General features: G+C 44.5%; 1 protein-coding gene across 2 annotated transcripts; it reads right to left on the bottom strand.

Moving 5' to 3' along the window:
- Window positions 1–8: 8 nt before the first annotated feature.
- arhgef19 (Rho guanine nucleotide exchange factor (GEF) 19) lies at window positions 9–21,722 on the bottom strand. Of its 2 annotated transcripts, none has more exons than XM_071546593.1 (16): window positions 21,349–21,722; window positions 7,070–7,811; window positions 6,443–6,934; window positions 5,457–5,589; window positions 5,247–5,332; window positions 4,885–5,141; window positions 4,595–4,755; window positions 4,328–4,480; window positions 3,823–3,952; window positions 3,568–3,642; window positions 3,381–3,470; window positions 2,895–3,058; window positions 2,599–2,757; window positions 2,350–2,426; window positions 2,156–2,260; window positions 9–1,679 (listed from the first exon to the last, which is right to left on the bottom strand). In XM_071546593.1, the coding sequence occupies exons 2-16, from the start codon at window positions 7,788–7,790 to the stop codon at window positions 1,525–1,527; spliced, it is 2,958 nt and encodes a 985-aa protein (XP_071402694.1). In that variant the 5' UTR covers window positions 7,791–7,811; window positions 21,349–21,722; the 3' UTR covers window positions 9–1,524. The 2 variants fall into 2 exon arrangements, with proteins under 2 accessions (XP_071402694.1, XP_071402693.1); XM_071546592.1 differs by having other exon boundaries at window positions 2,350–2,429.
- Window positions 21,723–21,894: the final 172 nt, after the last annotated feature.

Consider the following 21,894-nt stretch of genomic DNA (forward strand, 5'->3'; position numbering starts at 1 on the left):
GTTTTTGATATTAATATCTGACTGCAAAGTGTATTGTTATGGAATGCCATAATTTTTGTAAAATATAAATTACCGTCATAAAAGTAAATGAACCATATTCTACTCTTTATACATGTAGTGAAGTACATCTACAGTATTGTAAATTTACATCAGTATCTCCATAGAGAATAACCAGCTATAGGAGTATAAATACACATGCTGCAACAGCAATCATTTAAATTAGAACTAACAACTTAGTTAGATGTAGCAAAAGTAGTTTTATAAACATTTCATGTGCCATTGGAAGAGTTTGCATTTGAATGCCGATAATAGTGGTTGATCAACAATGTGTCATGTGAGTCACCAGCAGCTCTCTTACTGTGCTATTGGTCACTTGGGGATTTTTACAGTTATAGATGGGACATATGTAGGCCTAAATGTAATACAGTGCTTAGTGTATTATAATAATGTGATTCTTGTAGGGGAATCCTCTTTTCTGTGAACATTAAGGATGGTCACTTTAACTCATTACACCAGTAGTTTTTGTCCACAGACTCTTAGTGTACAGTATATGTACGCTACATGTGGGTAAACATGCACATTTACCACAGAGTTTGTAAATGTACAAATTTCCTGAGGTAAATTGTTAAGTGTGTACATTTCCTGGTTAATGTGTGTGGAAAATGCTTGACACAGTAGTGTGCTGGCTCAGAAGTGCCACCAGTTTGGCAAAAAAAACGGTACCAAAAACTGATGCGCTCTGTCCTTAACTGGGTCATGCACGGAAACTTCGCAAACACTAAAGCAGGATCTGCCTTTGCCAATTTTGAATTAACCTCCCATAACCTCCCATATCTCAGTTTACTACAGAAGCCAATCCGAAGAAGGATGTTGGCCATGTGGTATGTCATACCCATAACAAAACATAGTGCCAGGACTGAGAGAGCTTTTTCCACTCACATTAACTAGGAAATGTACATATTTACCAGATTTACCTTGGGAAATGTTTACATTCTTGCACCACTGGTAAATTTGCCAGTTTACCTTTTTACCACATTTACTGTAACATGGATGGTTTGAAAAATTTGCTCTCTAATTTGAAAAGTATTGAATGCATTCACAGGCTGCATGCATAAAGAAAATGCTGCTACAAATTTTGGCAGTGTGGGGAAAAAAGATTAAAAATGTTGACCTAATTGAATTTTTGACAACAGACTCTTAATGTATAGATGCCTTTTGAAAATGAAAATGTATGAGTACAGAGCAACAGCTTTGCTCTCTAATTCCAAAAAGTATTGAATGCATTCACAGCCAGCATGCAAAAGGAAAAACGCTGATACACAGTTCGGTAACCATTATGCGTAAAAAAAAGGTCACAAATGTCGGCATGTTTTAGCACCTGCACACTATATAAAGGTCCCACATCCATCTAAAATTAAAACAAATGATCCAGAAGCTTGAAAATACTAAGCCTTACCAACTGAAGTGCACACTTGACATTATACACACAGCTGTATACACAGGACAAGTCGCAATACAAAACGTTTAGTGTTCCCCCTGGAGCTTCTGCGTGACGCACTTGATGCGGATATTTTCTCGGAGGTTGCGGAGGCGTGCGCTGCGACTTGTGATTTCCTCCACGTAGGTTTTGGGGAACCAGCCCCGTTCCCCGTCGGACAGCCGGATGCCCTCCACCCAGCCTGGAAAAATAGAACAAGCCTTAGAAATTCAAGCAAACCACTGTTGAGTATGATGAACTGCTTGGGTATAGCTGAAACAACCACCGAAACACAAACCCAACTTATTGCCCCATTTGATGAGATTTCTCTCTTGGTCTCTTGGACCCAAATCTGAGAATATTGTTATTGTTAGATATGATTTTGTCCACAATTCCATGACTCTGTATTGTAGGTAGAGAGATAACAGTGAAACTTTGGCCAACATAGTCATTCTTCTACATTCTCTAATTGTGTTAACTTCTTGTAAATGAAATAACAGTGAAGTTTAACAACTCATCAATTTGCTGGGGGCCCCCTGAAACTCGACTCGAAACATCGAGGACCCCTGGTGGTCCCCGGGGCCTAGACCCCATGCTGAGAACCACTGGCTTAGAGTACATTATCAAATTTGGGATACAGGTTGAAGGTGGGATGCAGTTTGTGTCTCAGACTCTTACCGTCACTTGTAATGGTCTTAGCTTGAAGAATATCAGCCTTTTCCAGTGTTAACTCATCATGCTCTTGGGCCTGATAGCTCTTAATGCACTGAACCTGGGATACATCTGAGATGAAAAGAAAAGAAAAAAAATCAGAAAAGAATGAGAGGATTAAAGGGGCTTGTGTTGATTCAACCTTCAGCTTTTGGACTGACCATCGTTCTCACTGGCCTGCTCAATGTCTTCCAGCGGATTGGATGGAAACATCGCTGTGATCCATCTCTGCTTTCCACTCCTCAGTAGACACAAAGAAAGACGAGCAGAAAGTTTAGCCAATACAGAAGACTAAAGCAAAGACTCAAATCAATCAGAACATGTATGAAAATGGCTTGTAAAAGATATACAGAAAGTCTTATTGACGATGGTTTGGTAAAGCCTGAGAAGGACGGTGAGTTCTTACTCACTCAGTCTGGGCTTTGAGCAGGATCTGATGCTTGAGCTGCTGGCCTTCACACAGCTGGAGGTGGAAGATGAAGCCTGAGATGCCCTGCAGCTTCTGACTTAGGTCCTTCACTTTCAGCTCTCCTATCTTGGCATGCACAAACACCATGAACTTCCATGTGCTGCAAAGAAACGGAAGACGGCATTTCAGCACCGAGATGGAACAGCTGACAATTCAGATCATTTCCTTAGTCGCATGTTGTGTCAATCAGTGCAGTGTTTTCTGTCTCTGTCTCTGTATCTACAGCATATCACTCACTCCTTCCTCCTGGACAGCAGAAGACAGTCATTGAACAGGTGGAGGTACACAGGCTTGGTGGGTAACTTGAACTTTGACCCAGAAATGCTCATAGTCTGAGTGTCCACCTCCAGTAGTTCACCATGTTTCACCAGCCAGCGAGACTGCGAAATCAGGGGGAATATCTAGAAGGCAAGGAATCGCTTAGCTAAGTAAGATACATTGTATAAATATATAGTAACAGTGATGACATAAGCCGACATAAACTGTAATTATGAGAGTTTGATTCCCACAGGATTGGTATTATCAGGGCACTTCTGTCTTCACCAAAATACAGGAATTTTTACTTTAATCACAGACATGACAGATTCACATGGAATTAAATTCACAGACGATGTCCACAGTTATTACGAATCACTGGACGTCCCCAGGTAATATTAGTCCTGTGCGAATGGGGCTAAAGAGAATAATAAATTTGTAAAGATATCAAAAAAGACATTCAATTACCTTGCCCTCAAAATGAATTTTCTTGTTGAGGTGAATGAGCTCCTCCATCCTTTTCATCGACTGCACACTGGAATTACATTCTTTGATGATCTATGAAGATATACACCAACATAGTTATTACTGCTGAGTCACACCAGTGATAATAATGGTACTCAGTCAACTGGTCGTTGTGGATGATCATCACTACCTTCTTAAGCTCATTGAAAGCTTTAGTGGCAGTGTCCTCATCTCGTGAGCCTGGCGTTGTCCTCTTTAAGATATTCTGAAAAGTAAAGAAACTGTAACTGTAAACTTTACTGCCTCTTCTTGCTATTCGCGGTGTTTGGGCAAAATCTGCTACTGCAAATTTGCTTGGCCAGTACAAATATTACCCCCATTGCAGTTCCACATAATTGGATTCAAGTGCTAACATGAATTCAGCGGTGAAAGCTGAAGCGTGTACCTCCACCAGCATTTTGAGCCGTGTGATCCGCTGGAACGGGAGGATTAGGAAGGAGGTGAGGGGAAGTCTTTGGCAGATGGGATCCTCCTCCAGACGAGCCAGGATACTGGGGAAACGAGCGTTCTCGTGCCTGAAGGACCAAGAGATGGAAATTTAAAGCTAGAAACAGATTTTAGACGGATATGGCATTTGCTGAGAACTACTTTTCGAGAACTTCTGTACCAACTAGGCTTTTGCCAACCCAGTATGAACAAAACTGCTCAGCCTACTCAGGGTTTGCAAACTAGGTGAACCATATGCAAGTTAGATCACGCAGCTGTAAAATAACACCCGAACACCCTTACAGAAAGCTGTGGACATCCGGCACAAAAGAATTAGGCTGTTTATGTATTGCAGCTGTGCCAGTGTGCGCAGAGTGCTCCAACACAATTACAAGTCCTTACATATATTTTCAGACGTCCGTCACTGTTGATATATTCTACATACAGTGAAAGGAGTTGCTCACAGCAAACGCTGGTAGGTCTGCTCTTGGTAAGCCTGGTTGGTCACATAGGGTAAATAAACCCTACGTAGCGCCGGGCAGTGATCCAGGACGATGTCACACACATCAAACCGCAGAATGTCCTCCTCCAGCCTGTGCTCCAGGTCCTGAAGAAACCTAGAGGCAGTGAGTGAGCAGAAAATGTGAGGAGGAGACAGAATGAGTAAGACATGTAGAAAATAGCAGAGGTTTTGAGAGAAAAAGAGGCACGTCGGCACCGTATTACTTCACCTCTCACTGACGTCTTTGACTTCTGGCAGCTTGGAGAAGAGCCATTGCTTATCCTGGGCTCCAAGACACTCCCCAAGCTCCTGGGACAGCATGAAGTGGTCCACGGCGATCGTCAAGCTACGAATGTACGATGCCTCAGATGTCACCAACTCAAACTTTGCCTGAGTTGAGGAGGAAACAGTATGTGAGCTAAGGAACAGTAGGGGATTGAGCAATTACGCAAACTAGTAAAACTTAAAGGCGAAGGCAATTCCAAAAATCTGAAGTTTCCTCAAATTTCCCACGTTCACCTCCTGTAATTTCCTTTCCTCGTTGCTGAAGTTGTCAAGCTGGCCGCTGCTCCGAACATCAGGGATGTCCTGCCACAGGGCAAAAGCCGAGCCTCGCGATGAACGAAAGGAGCTGGACGGAGACAGATTAGACGGAGACGGGGTGCCGTCGGAGCCCTCGTCCCTAAGCCCCTCCTCCTCTGTACCTGGCTCCTTCCCTTGTTGCCTCTGGATCTCTCTGTTGATGGCGACGTCACTGTATTCCTGGTACAGAATCGCTGGAGGACGAAGCACGAGCCGAGAGATAGATGTCAAGAGTGGGAAAGAGTGGGTACAATAGGCAAACATTTATGGAAAAAACAAAATATTGCAGGGAAACTCACAACTAGGCAAAAACCGTGACAAGCGTTTCGAGCTGGCAACAGTGGGAGGTGAGCCCCAGTCCTCCTCTATGGATTTCTTTCGCATTCTGTTGGGAATAGGTGTGTTGTCATGAAAAACAATAGAGGCAGTTTCACTGACTCAGTACATGCCTCTTCAGGGTTTCCTACTGGCAAAAACTGTTAAAACATTTGTTTTCGATCACTACTTACCCAAGTTTTGTGCTCCAACGATGCAATGGCATTCCGCTGTCACTGTTGGGCAGCGGAGGTGGAGGGCCTACAGGACTGTGGGGGGCGCTATCACTAGAACCCCCTGAGCTGCGGTGCTTAGAGTTGGACTTACCTAGAGAGGAAAAAAGCAGAAAGTGAAAGTGGTGGTGGGTGTGCAAACTGATGTAAACCACCAAACCAACACTATGTGGTCAAAGGTTTTTCAGTTGCTAGTTGGTGAGAGTAAGCCAGGATTTGCACAGAAAATCCAGGAAAAAAGTATTATGTGATGTATTGTCAGTATTATGAGCAGGATGGCTGTGTTTCATTGCAAAAATTGCCATGAGCATTGATAAACAGCTGAAAAAGTGAGTTTAAGGTTTCATACTCCTTTAACACAAGGACAAAAGCTTAGCAGGTATTGTGTCACACTGAATGAATGGTGCTAACTCCCGTAAGTGTTTGGATACTTTGGGGTAGCTTCTTGAGGTTCTCCGCTGTTCAAGGCTCTTTGATGAAGCCACAGCTGTTTGGGCCTTCTTATGCTAGCTATCAGAGATAGCTGTAGATAGCCTTGACAAATAAATAGCCTTTGATGGTACAGCATTATGGCTTCATATTAGGTTTAGGATTTAGGAGAGTTTGGTCCAGTCATCCCTCTTATCTCAAACTGTGGTCTGCGCTCGCCACCACAAGGTCATGGCTAATGCACAGTAGGACAAATGGTGAAGTTTGACCTATTTCCGAGACTTGACTTTCAAGAAGAAAGCCACTGCATTAGAATCTGTTAATGCCATGGCTTCCATTGGGTCTAATGCAATTTTTACCCGTTTTGCCACATGGTATCTGGTCAAGGTTTTGCACTGGACTCAAGATACAAGTAAATGCAAATGAATGAGACTGTTCGGGCTAACTTGGGGGTTGTTTTTGGACCGCTTTAAGCTAGCTGTTAGCATACTTTGGGTTAGCTGTTTGCAGCTACTCACAGTCAGGGTTGGGGTTGAGGCTGCTGGAGCTCTGCCTGTCCCTGGAGGCGACCCGAGCAGACAGCGATTTCCCCAGCTTCAGGGTGAAGGAGTTCTTTCTTTGGGACAGCTGCAGTCTGGATATTAGTTCTGAAGCCGAGAACCGCCGCCGTTCGTGGTCCCCTTGACGAGGGCGTGATAAAGAGCTCCCCCTCGTGGCACTCGAAGTCTCTACGCTCCCACAGTCCTCTCCCACCCCTGGTAGTGCGTCTTCTATTATCTGCAGCGGTTCTGCAGGCAAATTGAACGTATCTGGGTGATTGAGGTTTAGGAGATCTGTAGCACTCTCTGTGGACGAAGGACTTGTCATTTCATCAAGGGAAGATAATCCACTGAGGTCCTCCTCCAGGAAGGATGCGAAGGGTCCTGGGAAGATGTAGTCTCCATCCAGAACTGGACTGCTGAGAGATTCATCACTCGGGCTGTCCGGGGAATAAACTCGCATCTTTCGCCCTGCAAGACGAAAAAAGAACAAAATAACTTCACCGGTTCAACAGAAAGTGTGTAAAGTGTTTGTAAAGCCTAATTTGTTATTTCAGCCTGGTCAAATTTCTACTACTGGAACACTGGAAAGCGCACTGTACTCACGGATTGACTTCTCCTTCAGTGAACCCTGTGATGTTCTCCTCTGTGGCTGGCAGGAGTCTGGGCTCTGAAACCCGGAACCTTCTGGGGAGGACGGGGAGCAAGGTAACTGAGAATCCCAGGAGTCTCTCTGTGTGTCTGTCCGTCTGTCCGTGTAGAGAGAGGACAGAGGGAACGACAGGGGGAGGCTAAGAGCTGCGTGGAGAGGGCGACATATGGTCGTGACGGTGCGTGGTTTCTCGGTGTGCTCCTGCGGAGAAGTATCAGTCCCGATGCCATTCTGGCATTCAAACTCATCTTCATCTAGAAGTCTGTGGGAGTCCAAATTCAAGTTTGTTTCATGGTTACTGTCCGGGTTGCTCCTGTGACAGCCATTTTGAACCTCATTCAGTTCATTTAGGGTGTGTTTGAAACCATTCTGGGGCAGGGAATGCGTTGTGCACCGTGTGTCCAGAGTAACAATTGGCCTTGGAGAGCCAAGACTGTTGAGTTTAGGAGTCACCGGCGGTTGTAGCTCGATAAAAGCCAAAGTTTCCTGCTGGCACACGGCGACATGCTTGTGGTGGCACGGGCGTAGGAGAGGCCTGTCATCCCGGGCCTCGCTCAGAGCCTGGGACTCGCCTGAGCCAGGGATCCACATGCTGGGGCTCTCTCCTCGGCAGCGAAACGCGTGAAGGTGGGGCTGGAAGTCAGGGAGAGGCGAGAATCCATACCCAGGGAGCATGGCTGAATGAACGCATGGGAGCTGAAGGAGAGAAGGAAAACAGAGTCGATTTAATCTTAAAGAGTCTTAACGAAGGAGACTAAAAAGAAAAGTTCAAAACCTTTTCTCAGTGCATTTTACCTTTCAGTTGAAAGACACCAAACACAGGATTTGCACTTTGTCTCCTGTTGTCCATTGCAGTAACTTCAGCTAGTGACCCCCTTTACACCTGGCATTAACATGCGTCCTAGGTGATCAGATTACGAATGGATAGTGTAAAAAGTTATACAATTCAGGTGGGAATGCACCTAAGATGCATTGAAGATCTGATCACCCAAACCACTTGTGGCGCATTGGGCCACATTAAAAACAAAGAGCAAATGTGTCTCAAGTCCACACACAGCAGCTATCTAAATGGAAATAAACGTACATTCATGGACCCAACCTGGAAGTGCACATAAATCAAACTGCTGCAAGCAACTTCGATAGTAATGGGTAACATAACTGTCAAAATGGATTGACAGGATGCTGGTGGATGGGAAACAAGCGGGATGAGGTGGCTACTGTTAACTTTAAAGTAAATATTACGATGGGAACTGACATGGACACCAATCTGTGTTTTGTGGTGCAAAGAGAAATGTAATTTCAATTTATACCAAAAACGCATTTTCATGTCAGGTGTAAATTCAGCTAAACCATATCTAGACACAATCCCAATTCGAGATGCATGTTAATGCCAGGTGGAAAGGGACCAGACTTCCATTTAAAACAGAACTAAGACAGAACTCACAGATGTTCTCATGTGAAACCACATGACCATGGGCGACTGATCCTAGATTTATGACCTAAAAAACTAATCTCTCCAAAAGCTAGGTGCCAGAGCCTGATTCTCTGGGTGATATGAAGCTGCTCCACTGACAGATATATGGGTACATTTTCTAATTTATGACTGTCTACACAAAAAGGAAATTATTATTTGGATGTAAAAGCTCAAACAAACATTCTGAGTCCAAAAAGTCAACCACTATTTTCAATGGAGCAGCTTCAGAACATGCTGCTTGATGCTTGAGAGTCTTATTCCTCTGGCTTTCTAACTTTGGGAGATAGTTCATGAGTATAAACTGTTGCCTGAACTGCCCAAGATCATCGGAATAACGAATGTGAATTGTGTTTTGAGTGGATTTTAGCTCAAATATCTCAAGCTAGCAGAGGAGGTAACGGGAGAAAACTGGAATGTTTCATCAAGAAAGGAACAAAACGTTGCTGGTGTTTTAGTCTTCTTAACCAATACAGCAACAAACCACTTATCCAGCAATTAAATATGGTTGACTGGACACAACTCACTGTTAGCAATGTGGCTTAGTGTTGCCAGAGGATTCCACAGACTTGATCAAGTGTTACACAGCGAAGTCAGTTATAATGAACAGTGAATGCGTCATTACATAAACTTTACAAACTATTCAGGCTGTCTATAGATGCTGGAGTTTACTGTAACATGTTGACTGTCTACACACACACACACTGAGCAGACACTCACGTCTGGAATTAGCATGCTCCTCCATGCACACACACACACACACACACACACACACACACACACACACGCACACACATACTTAAGTCTGGTGTAGTGTGTCTCCTGAGCCGTGTCTTCCTGCTCTAATTAAAGACTGCTCTACACACAGCTTTCAGCCCCTGTACTTATCATCTCTAGACACACACACACACACACACACATGCGGGCACACACACACACACAAGCCCCAGACAGAATACCACAGCAGATAGACAGGCAGAGGAAGAGAGCACATCCTCGCCACTCTCACCTTTCACCTGAGATCTATACTCATCTATCACTCCGGTTGTTTGTCCACCTTCCTGTCGGCCCGCGTTAGCCAGTTGGCACCTTTTCTGATTGAATATTTACAGTAAAAGCCTGTTAAAACCTACCAGCGGGTGATGAAGTTAACTCTTCTGACAGGCTGTTTAAACACAGGCCAGTGAAGCGCCGCTGCTTCCTGAGCAGGTAATCCTCAACTTTTGACTTAAACACCAGGTGAATGGAATGGTACAGACACAAACACACACACAGGCACGTGTGCACATAAACACTCTCACACACACGTACACACACACACACACATATATAAGGAGGAATGTAGTGCAGGGTACACCCACCTAAAGTCAGTTTATTACATGGTTTTGTTGAATACTGAATTCTGTTGGCCATTGAATGCATTCACTGGTCTGTATTTCTGAATAACAGACTGCTGTTTCATCTCTAATCATATAACTGGATTTCTAATCAAATTAACTAGCAACAGCTTGTCCCAAAAAGACAGTACTCCTTGATTACTGCAGACTGTCCTGCTGGACTCATTTTCTGGCGGAAACTTCTGAATTTCTTTGGCTTGTCATAAAATCATTTTAAATCGGTATTTGGGGTCAAGTAGCCGTTAGCACTAGCGTTAGCACTTTGTTCCCCGAGGTCATTTGTGTTGCTCCAATGGCTCTATTTTCGTGGACTCATTATGTAGCATTTAGCCTAGCAATTAGCTTTGTTAGCATAGCCACATTAGCTGAGTCAGGGTCAAATTCAGTTGGTGTGGGGTCGTGTTTACCGTGTTCATGAGAAGAGGCCATATGAACGCCCCCCTCCTGTGGTATTCACGACTTCGGAAGTGGAAATTTTCTGAAAGCTCTGAGTTCATGAGTTGTGACGTGTTTGTTGAGGTTTTCAGAAATGGTGGAGGCCATGGAAGTTCATTTTTCAGTGGATGGTAAGTTAATATATTGTAATTTTAGTCGAGTTTTTTTTTAGTAATTTTATAATATGTCTGAGGAAAATGTTGATATTCCCAACGGCCTCCTTGTTTTCCTCTGTCATTATGCCTTTGCAATTCCTGCATTACGTTACCCGCTCGCTAGCTAGCTAAATTGTTAGCCTCGGTGGCTTCTAGACGCCGACTAGCAGCGTTGCCTAGCAGCAGTGCTCTCGCGACTTAACCACTTGAACGCCAAGCATATCGTGTACACGACTTCCCATGTCGTAACCACGAGCTCAAGTTCCATTTGAAGGCAGCAAGTGTTGGATCCTGGGTAAGGCATAGAAGAATGCCATTTCAAATAGGCCACGCCAAGACAAGTGCGAAACCCTATTCAATTTCTGTGGGCAAAACAATAAATCAACATGTTCTGTGGTCGCTTTTTCTGTGTTCTAATAATTTATGTAAAATGTATATGTTGTTGTTAATTGCCCATAACCCGTTCACGTCTGTCAAACAACTGCATGATCATTATAATTTCATTATCTGGAAGTCACAAAATGCTAACAAGCTAGCAAACTTCAGTGCAAGAGAGGAGTCTCGTTAGCATTTTGAGACTTCAAGAAAAAGACATTTTAATGATCATGCTGGTGTTTGACGACCGTGAAAAGGTAATGACAAAATATTTCTGTTTTGTTCATAGAAGTTGATTAGGGTTTCACACTTGTGCCACACTTTGTAGGCTTTGTAGGCCTTTTTGCTGCATCATCGCCATTCTTATCTATGAAGTGAAGCTCGCCTGCTCACCCGAGGCGAGTGACTTGGTGTCAGAAATATCAGTGTGTTCTCTTTCTTCGAGTTCCACCTTAAAATTCAAGGGCTCGAAACTGATGTAGATACAGATACAGAGACAGATGTAGCTAGCTAATGTAAACAACGCAACCAGAAGCAGCACTATGAAAACAGCCTCACCCAAAAACCAACGGTACCACCACAAGAACTTGTCCAACCAAACCAAACAACCAAAAGAAACTGTCCTCCAACCAAAAAGAAATAAAGTCAGTGTGTTTGTGCAGATAGACTGACAGTTGGTGGTTTGGCTGGCTGAGGTGCGCACCATGTAACCACAAAGTCCTGGATCCTGCCTGGGACCTTCGTCACAGGTCTTAGCTTCATAGTTGACTCACCACTTTATGTTGACATAAATCTTAACCAGATTAATTCATAGTATACATTATCATCAAGTAGTATCAACCTAATGGCATTTATATGAGGATAAGGAGTGTCCTTTAAGGGGAAAAAAAGCATAAATTAACGTTTTTCTAAGTATAACTGATTTTTGTTTATATTGGTGTGTGTTTGCCTTAAGACAGTGGTTCTCAACGTGGGGTCCGGGGATCACCAGGGGTCCTCGATGGAGTTTCAGGGGGTCCCCAGCAAATTGATGAGTTGTTAAACTTCACTGTTATTTCATTTACAAGAAGTTAACGCCATTAGAGAAGGTAGAAGAATGACTGTTTTGATCATAGTTTCACTGTTATCTCTCTACCTACAATACAGATAGTTATAAATTTCTGGACAAAATCATATCTGACAATAAAAATATTCTCAGATTTGGGTCCGAGAGACAAAATCTCATCAAATGGGGGTCCGTGGCCCTAATATGGACTAAATTAGGGGTCCTTGATATGAAAAAGGTTGAGAATCACTGCCTTAAGACAATCACCAACTGGAGGTTATAGTTTACCCTTCTTTCTATTTACACCCTTGAATGTAAGTACATCTATATAGCTACAGTATGAATATGTGGCTATTGAATAGCAACACTTATTCTTACCGCAAAGGTTGGCAGCCTGGTCAATTCTATCTCTCCCTCTGTTTCTCTCTCACACACACATACATGCACGCACACACACACACACGCGCACGGGTACAGGCACAAATGGTTACCTGTTCCCAGTCGCAGACAAAGGCAGCCTTTATCTGTGTGACTGGGCCAAGCTGCCCTGAGCACAGGACACCTGAGAGGGTGTGGGAACTGCTTATACTGCTATACACACCGAACCGATCCGCTCATATAGTGCAGCCACTGAGCCATATAAACACATCCAAGACCATTGCTGCAGAATGACACGAGGTGACTGGTGTCTGGATGTGATTACCGGCTGTTGTAGACGTACAGCGTTACCAAAACACTTTATTTACTTCTACGTACGGTCTTTCACTGAAGCCTGCATGTGGATTAGTTCCTGGTTTAGAGTGTATTGTCTGGGAAGAACTCATGAGCATTTTATCTCTCAATAGCCACCTAATCAGCTGATTGCTCCCATAAATCTCCACTGCGCCAGCTAGTCATAAATCAACATAATCTTTGTCGAAAATTAGTTATCTGCACATTTGATCAAGCAATCTCAAATATACCAAAAAGTGTGCGATAAGGTGCCTCCACCGCACTCATCAAAAACATAATAGCATCCGATTACATGCATTGTGCATTCCTCGCATTGATACAATTATATCACGCCATTAACATTTCAATTCCAGAGACTTATAATTTTCCTTGTCATAGCAGGGTGTTATTTGTGAGTGTTATGGACTTTGCTGCCAGTGTTTCCCCCCTGTAATTTCTCTAGGCTGCTCTAAGACGGCGTGTCTGCATACAGCGATTAATGAATAGCGATCTGGCATCTCTTTTATGGCTTTTTTTTTTTGTATTGTAATATTTTTCATCTTGACGGTTCGGAATAATCCTTTAATGGCCCGTATCACGTAAATGTGAGCATAAATCCACTGCTGATTCAGCTTCGTGAAAGAGGCAAATGTTGTGTAATCGCATAATTAAAGTTTGTTTGATGTTTGCCCGGGGTAGAGGAGGGTGTTACAACAAATGGGTTCACTGTTCGAATTGTTTGCGGTTTATGGAAGTGAAGACATGCAGTGTTTCTACACAGTTTACTTTTCTTAATGTCGGGTGTGTGATGGCAACATTGGTTTAAAGGGGCAATAAGTAAGGTTTTTACTGTCTCAAAGCACAAAACGCTCATAATAAATCTGCTGGGGGTTAGTAGGAGAGTTGATCAATACCAATGACTCAACCATTACTTCACTAGGAGCTGAGTTTTCTGGCTTTCTCAACTCAATTTCCGGCCTGTACTGTTTTGGAGTTTCAAAACACTCCCAATCCCCACCACCTACTGGCATTTTTAACAGTGCTATGGGCGAGCGATCAACATTACAACTCATTTAAGCCACATAAGGAAGTATTATCATCCCAGTAGTCTGCATATTACCTCTTCACTAGCTAGCTTACTCCTCTCTAGCTTGGGAAAGTGACTTTATTAATTTTGTCCATTACAGGCCACCATAAGCTGAGCTAGACACACGTTGTCAATATTGTTGCAGTTCCTACTGGTCACAGATAGAGGTCGCTAAAAGGGTGATGAAGCTTTAAAGGTCATACTGGGGGATCAACCTATTCCTTTTTCAGTTGTTTGTAATGTTAAAGGAATAGTTCACCCAAAAATGAAAACTCTGTCATCATCTACTCACCCTCATGCCAGTTGAAACACAGGTGAAGTTTGTCCATATAACACACAGGGAGGTTGCCAGCACAACTCCATAGCAGCCTTCTCCAAAACAACTGAAGTCAGTGGGGACCAGTTCTTCAGAGTTCCAAAAAGACCTACAGTATATTTACACCATCATTTAGTGCAAATCTTAACTACAGCTGATTGATTTGCAACAAATAATGGTGTATAGGTCTTTCTATTCACAGTGTGATTGTTTGGCTGTTTTTGTTTTGGAACTCTAAAGAACAGGTCCCCATTGACTTCAGTTGTTTTGGAGAAGGCTGCTACCAAGTTGTGCTGGCAACCTCCCTGTGTGTTATATGGACTAACAAATTTCACCTGTGTTTCATTTGGCATTAGGGTGAGTAGAATTTTCATGTTTGGGTGAACTATTCCTTTAAGGTGGGTGACGAAGCTGTGAAGAATTAGCTGTAAACCTGGATATTCAACCCACTTAGCAATACATGCCGTGTCCATAATACCGATCACACTTCATGGTAACCATTACAAAAAGCAAATTTCCAATGGAAAACCATACCTCATATCATGCCCCTTCCCCCCACCAGCTTCCTCTCCATGACCGTAAGCCCGGTGTGTTTGGTCAGACAGAGCGGAGTGTCCTGACAGTGTGGTGTGAGCAGCTCGTGTGTGTGTGTGAGATCGCAGTTTAACTCGGTCACATCGGACCACTAATTGCCAAGCGGTAGACTAAAGAGCCCGGCATTGTCTGCCGAGACAAGACATGACATCACTCAGCGTCACTTCTGGGAAAACCTCCTTCCATGGATCTGCGTGTTTTGCCAAAGCCGGGTTCTTGTATCAGTGCTGGGATAGGAAGGAGACTTTGTGAGCTTGCCAAGAGAAACAGCAAGATTTCTAAACTGGAACTGAAAATACTGTCAGTGCAGTGCGATCTTATAGAGGATGTGTCTTTTTCAACATATTTGTATGTCATGTTTGTGCTAGTTCTCAGCAATAACAACACATACGGGCAGAAGAGTAACACAAATGTGTGTTGATATGTTGAAAATGACAGCTCCTTCTTAAGACTGGTCTTTTTGTCCTCTGTTTCACTTGTGTGTTTTGGACATTTTTTTGGTCATGGTGTTTCCTCACCATGACCAAAAAATGTTTCCACTTTTGCACTTCATGAATTTGCATCTAACTGTTTCAGAGTGCTGTGGATAGGGCTGGGCGATATGGTTGAAATCAATATCATGATAATCATAAGGATTTTTCTCGATATCAGTATATATCACGATATGGTTCATGTATGCAAAATCAGGTTAAATAATCAAATGAATGTTCATCTCATTGAACCAAATGGTAATGTTAGGTGTGATGTCAAACAAAACAGAAACATTCAAATAATATTCCTACCATACCTCATTTTATGAGAGTTTTTAAGTAAAATTTGCTTGTCATCATCAATTTAGACAGCAGAAACGTGTGTCACGATATTAAAATATCTTCATATCATCACGATCATATCAACATGATTCCACTGAAAGACGATAAACGATAATATTGAATTATCGCCCAGCCCTAGCTGTGGACTCAGCATGTAATATGGCCAACAATAACAATAACAGCACAGTAAAGAACAATTACAACCGCGCTAATACTGATCAATTCTTGAAATAAAGAATTGATTCAACCAGGCAGATGGCAACATACCTAATTCCCTTTTTATTTGTTGCAACATTGTAAAAGTTCACTTAAAACTTGCTTGACAGTTGGATGGAAACTTTGGGATGAGCCTCATCTCCAAATTTCCCAATCAAAAACAAACCTAACTCGAGACTTGAACTGGAATCGGGGAGAAGTCAAAGTGAAGGACTAATCAGTCACGGTGACGGGCTAATCAGCGTTTCCTCAGATCAGATGTTCGGATGGTGTGTGTGTGTGTGTGTGTGTGTGTGTGTGTGTGTGTGCGGCGGAGTGAATTCGGGTCAGAGGGCTTCTTGGTATTCGCTCCTCTCCCGTGCAGACAGGTGAGCTTCCCAGAGGCTATGGAGGAGGGTGGGGGGTGGAGGGTGGAGGGTGGAGGGTGGAGGGGGGGGTTACCCAAATGTTTACACATGGTGTGGGTCCTCCTAATCCTTCCCCTACAGCCTTGGGCAGCTACCCCCCGTGTCCCACCAAGACTCTAGGAAGACGCGTACTGACAGCCAGGCTTAGTATCAGCCATGACACATACATAAGGCCCTCTGTGGACACACGCCTGAACATACGTGTGTGTGTGTGTGTGTGTGTGTGTGTGTGTGTGTGTGTGACACTATCTGCATTTGATTGAAAGCGACAAGACGTAAAAGGAAGGCCTCCCCTGACCTCCCCGACCATCTCACGCGTAAACGCCAAGACTTTTGGAACTTTTACCTACCCTCCCTCCCTCCCTCCCTCCCTCCCTCCCCACCCTCCCAACTTTCAGTCAGATAGAAAGCCATCAGACAACAAGAGACAAACAGCCACAAAGGGGCTATTGACGATCGTATGGAAATTACCCGATCTAATTATGGTGCGCTGTCATAAGTCATAAAAGCTGCCGTTTTCGATGAGAGGGCCAGGGATCCGACACGCGGTAAATCCAGAAAATCTCATAATCAGTACCTTCTGACAGACGATGCTTATCCGCATGCAGCAAGCTTCTAAGAAAAGGAGTGCTGATCTAGGATGTTTGGTCAGGCCACATTAACACATGAAACATTACGCCTTCGTTTTGGGAAAGAAAAAAACATATCGTTAGCGAATTATATCTTCAAAAACACGCGTTTTAAAATCGTCTAAAATGCCTCAAAGGTAATCTGGCGGTAAACAGTCCATTCCGAGTGCTAATTTCACACAACTATCGACAAAGATAGGTGTCACATGTTCTCCAACGGTGGATATCTCACTTTGGAATGAAAACAGAAAACTGCAATTCATCCAGTCAAGGTCTGAATTCATGCATCGGGTGTATTCTGATCTCAGGTTGCACTCAAACCGTCAATCGGAGCACTTTGATTCCGATCTGAGCCGATCCGGAGAGGCTGACCTACTTTACGACAAACCGCTGATGCGTCTCTCCTCCTCGGCTGTTGTGCGGCGCTCTGCTCCAGTTTCTCTCCCCCCCCCCCCCCTCTCGCTTTTTTTTTTTATTATCTGGACAGGTATGGACAAGTCGTCCGGAGGGTTTTTGCTCGTTGTTTTGAAACGTGATCGGAGGGGGGGGGGGGGGGGGGGGAGTGGAGCACGCCTAACGAGCTGACCGTGCGGCAGGTCTCCACGAAACCCCTCTGCTTTTTTTTTTTTTTTTTTTTTGCCCCGGAGGTGAAGGCTATAAACTATTAAAAACAAACCTGTGAATACCACACAGAGTCATCGGGGATTAAGGCGTTGAACTGAATGGAGGCCGAATGCCAACATTTGAATGCTTGAAAAGACAAAAAAAAAAAAAAAAAAAAAAAAAAAACACCCCCGACGGGTTCTTTCTTCTCTCAAGTTGCATTTTCAACCGAACGGAAAAGCACCGGGAACGATTTTTTACCGAAGAAGCAAACGCCCGAAACCGTATTATCTTGCACGAGCGCATGTGTGAAACGCACACCGCATCATATCGGCCGAGTCACAATGTGAAATAACCCCCCCACCCCCCCCACCCCGAGGGCTACAGTCCTAGACAGGTGTGCAGCAACACAAGCAGGGAAGGGCTTTCCACACATCGCCTCCGGGCTCAGGGTTTTTTTCACGTCTGTTTCGACGCTCACATGTGGGGCAAATATTCTCTCACACGCAGGTTAACCAAATAAAAAGACAAGAGCTATTTACAGCTATGCAAAGATCCCTGGATAAACGCCACCAGGAAACCTAATGATTTATGCTTTCGAGAGGTTAGGGGGGGTCACCGCTTAATCAGTACGTTCAATTCTTTTCCCCACAGCAAACACGGGATTAATGAATTATCCGCACGCAAACAGATCCTGAACTCGGTCCGTTTTATACAATACGCTCCAAGGCAAGTTCACGTCCAACTCGAGAAGGCGCCCAACCCCCCCCCAGACGAGACCTTACCGACACACACACACACACACACACACACACTCCTTTCCACATTCCCCGGATGACTCGGCCCGCTCATTCCTCTGAAATTGCCCATTAAAGCAGGAGAGGCAAGGAGACAAACAAAAAGCAAGCTCGACTACACACGTGCAAAAAAAAAAAGCCAAGGCTACCATTAGGCACCATTAAGGCCCGCTGCTATTTAGGCCACGGGCTTGGAAAAAAAAAACGGGGGGGGGGGGGGGGGGGAGTGGCCGAGCCTCCTCGAAATATCAGTGTCACTCACTTTAATGGCCGAGGTCAACGAGTGGCTTTGCTCCACTTTTAGAAAGCAGGTCAGCGCCAAAACAAACTCGCTCGTTTCGCACGTGCGCAGGTAGGATTTGCATACGAGGTTTAGCTGGGGGGGGGAGGTAGGAGGTATAGTGAGAGGGGGGGATGAGGGGCGGGGTGAGGCATCCTGTATCGCCTCCCCACAGCACACACACACACACACACACACATACAGAGTCTCACAGGCAGACGCTGTCTGAGTGGCAGGTGATGGGGGCAGGTGCTCTCCAGACGTATGGAGCGATTCGGGGGAGGGAGGGAGGGAGGGAGGAAGTGGGAAAAGAGGGAGGTGCGCTGTGAGTGATAGAGTGATGAATCTGTGTGTGATATGAGCAGGCATGCAAACTGAAGCCCATCATGCAGAAATCCACTCCTAGCTAAAGAGTAAAAAGTGAGTGATAGGGATGGGAAGATATATCGAAATTCAATATATAGCGATACGAAAACCTGAAAAATGAATGGCGATATCAGCTCCGTTTTATTCTGCTGTAGCAATCACAAATGAGACGGCTTGCCCATCACAATTTCACAAGCTCTCCATCCAAATTATATTATGCCATTTTTAAATTGTTGTTTACATTCTAGATTTGTGGCTCGGAAATAAACAGAATCCTGCACAGTCAGACCATTGTTGCCATTGAACTTCGAACCCCATATCACCGTATCGGATCGCATTGTGAGATAAGCCTACCGTCCCATCCCTAGTCAGTGATACTAAATATGTAACTAGACGTCGGGACTGTTTATTAGCGCTGCAGAACAGTTTCGGTGTTATGATGAGGAACAAGCATCCAATCGGCCTTAACAGACAGTCTAAGGATCTCCAGTCTGGGACGATTCGCCGACTCGCCCCCTGATTTATGCTTTTGCGCCGGGACGTGTCTGCCCGAGCGCAGGTGGCGCATTAAGAGGGCAGACATACCGTAGTAAATCAGATAATCCAGAAAACACCCACAGCTACCCATTTGTGTTTCAGCCAAAATATGTACTCCCAGACATCTACGCAGGCATACGGGCACACACACACACACACACACACACACACATGACAGTACACTTAGTCATCAGGACAGCAGACATCGCCTTGGCTCACCCTTCTGCTGCAACCGTGTCTGATGCCGTTTTTTTTTAGAAAGAGACGGGACAGGAAGAAGTGAAGCGTAGGTCAGAAAAAGCAGGTGATAGCTTCTCGGGGCACTAAAACAGTAATGTGACCCAGCTGTTGAATGTCATCATTGCTGTTTGTTTCTCCTTCGTGAAGCAGTGTCAACAAGAGAGAGACTTGGTTCAGTGGACAAACAGACAATGATGGGACAGTTGACGATGATGGCAGGAGGGTTCTTGGTGGGGAATCGGGAGAAAGGGGGGAAAAAAACAGGGAGACAAGGAACAGAAACCAGAATAATGTTCCTTTTTCATTTGTCCAAAAGCAAAATAAAAGACAGTAAAGTCTTGGACGGACACACTTACAGACTTGGAGACAGCAAAGAGCATAACACAGTCAAGTGTAGCGTCTGCATGCATGAGCTCATACACGCATTCACACGTTTAAAGGGCTCATACACGCATTCACACACACACACACACACACACACACACTCATCATCGGGGGGTCTCTCTCTCTCTCTCTCTCGGCCCGAAGCCACAGGCAGAGGAGGTGTGTGTGTCTCTTCTGCTGGAGCGTCCCGCAGAGGAGGGGAACCAGGGGGGGAGAGAGAGAGCGTGCACGGCGGCGCCAACTTTCAGCCATGTACAGTTTTTTAACAACCCCTCATCCAACATACTCCAGACATGCACTTACCTGCCCCGCTCCGCAGCAACTCTACTGCTGCCGCACTGTAAGCATCGCACTCACAGCCCGGGCCTCACCTCCACGACCTAAAGGAGCTCCAGACATTATCCATGCGAAGGGCGACTCCGAATACATTAACAGCAGGGAAGTTAATATTCGTCTGGCAGGATGTATGCATCTACTTGTACAGCTCATTATACTGTATATCTGCAGCTTGGGTGTTAGGATACTATCAGGAAACTGCTGGGACCTGCTGTACAACGACAGTACACTGCTAAAAAATCTCCATCGTAGCATTCAGTGCAATATTGAGTCAGGAAAATCCAAATTTTCTTAAAATAAGTGAGGAAATCTGCCAGTGAGGTTCGATAATTTCACTTGTTTCCAATGCAGATCAATTTGTTTGGAGAATTTTGTAGAAGCAAGTGTCACTTTCTTGACTGGTTTCAAGATATTGACACTTCATTTCTAGAAAATTCCTGAAACCGCATTGGAAACGAGTGGAATGTTGTTTTAAGAAAACTTGGGATTTGAGGACTCAGTAACAAACTGAATGACTTGTTAAGATGGAGATTTTTTTTGCAGTGTAGTAAAAAAAAAAAGCTGAAGTGAAAGTGAATATTTTCAATACTATCCAATACTATCCAATCCAATTCCAAGAACGCTTCAAAGTCTCTTTTTACACTGTTAAAAAAAAAATCAAAATTGCATTTCACACAGAGCTCATCTCACGCTATATGTTGCTGTGTTTGGACCCCGTATAGAAACAGTATCCTCCGCCTCCACAGGGCCACCTTTGTTTTGCAGGGAAAGGCCGATGTACCGCTGTCAAGAGAAACGCAACGCACCTGACAAGCAGCAAAGCACTACTTCCCCCCCCCACCCCCGACACAAAGCGGCGGCGCACAAAGCAGGCGGACAAACAACGCAGCTCAACTTTCACTCCCAAACAGAACCGACTCACGGAGCGGATCGCCAATGCCTGAGATTTCTTTTTTTTTTTGGGCACTTTTTTTCCTTGCGTGTGGTATAAACCAAAAAAAATAAAAAAAAGGAGAGAGTTATTAGTGATGTTTCAGTACCTCATGGGTGTTAGTGTGCTGTGTGCTGGACGGTGGCCAGCAGCAGTGTGTGAATCCAGGCCATCCCCGGGTCAGGCTGAGCCACTGTGCTATCCATTGCTGCCTTGTGTTCCTCCCGGCTTCTCTCCTCCCTTTTCCTCCCTCTGCTTTCTTTTTTTTTTTTTTTTGGTTCAACTCCTTCGCACACTTTTAAAAACCGGGTAAATCTGTGCTCCGACTCCTCCGCCTGCCCGGTGCTTCTTCTTCTTCTTCTTCTCCTTTTCGAAACAAAAAAAACACACACACACAGGTTGGAAAAACACCACACCACTTGCTGTTCTCTGAGCTACTTACAATGCAGATCCCCTCTCTCTAAGCTCCTCTGCTCTCCCTTCCCTCTCTCTCTCTCTCTCCTTTGCCCTCCCTCTCCGCTACTGTTGGGGAAGCGCTCTCTCGTTTTCTCTCATTCTCCTCCCCCCTTCCCTCTCTCTCTCTCTCTCTCTCTCTCTCGCCCTTCCTCTAACTCTAATAGTTATTTAGTGTCTCATTTCAGCACCTGCTTAGAGA

The sequence above is a fragment of the Centroberyx affinis genome, unplaced genomic scaffold, assembly GCF_046629955.1.
Source record: "Centroberyx affinis isolate AG114_WGS23_722 - 3 ecotype Tasmania unplaced genomic scaffold, CSIRO-AGI_Caff_v1 ptg005345l_1, whole genome shotgun sequence".
NCBI classification, from domain to species: Eukaryota; Metazoa; Chordata; class Actinopteri; order Beryciformes; family Berycidae; genus Centroberyx; species Centroberyx affinis.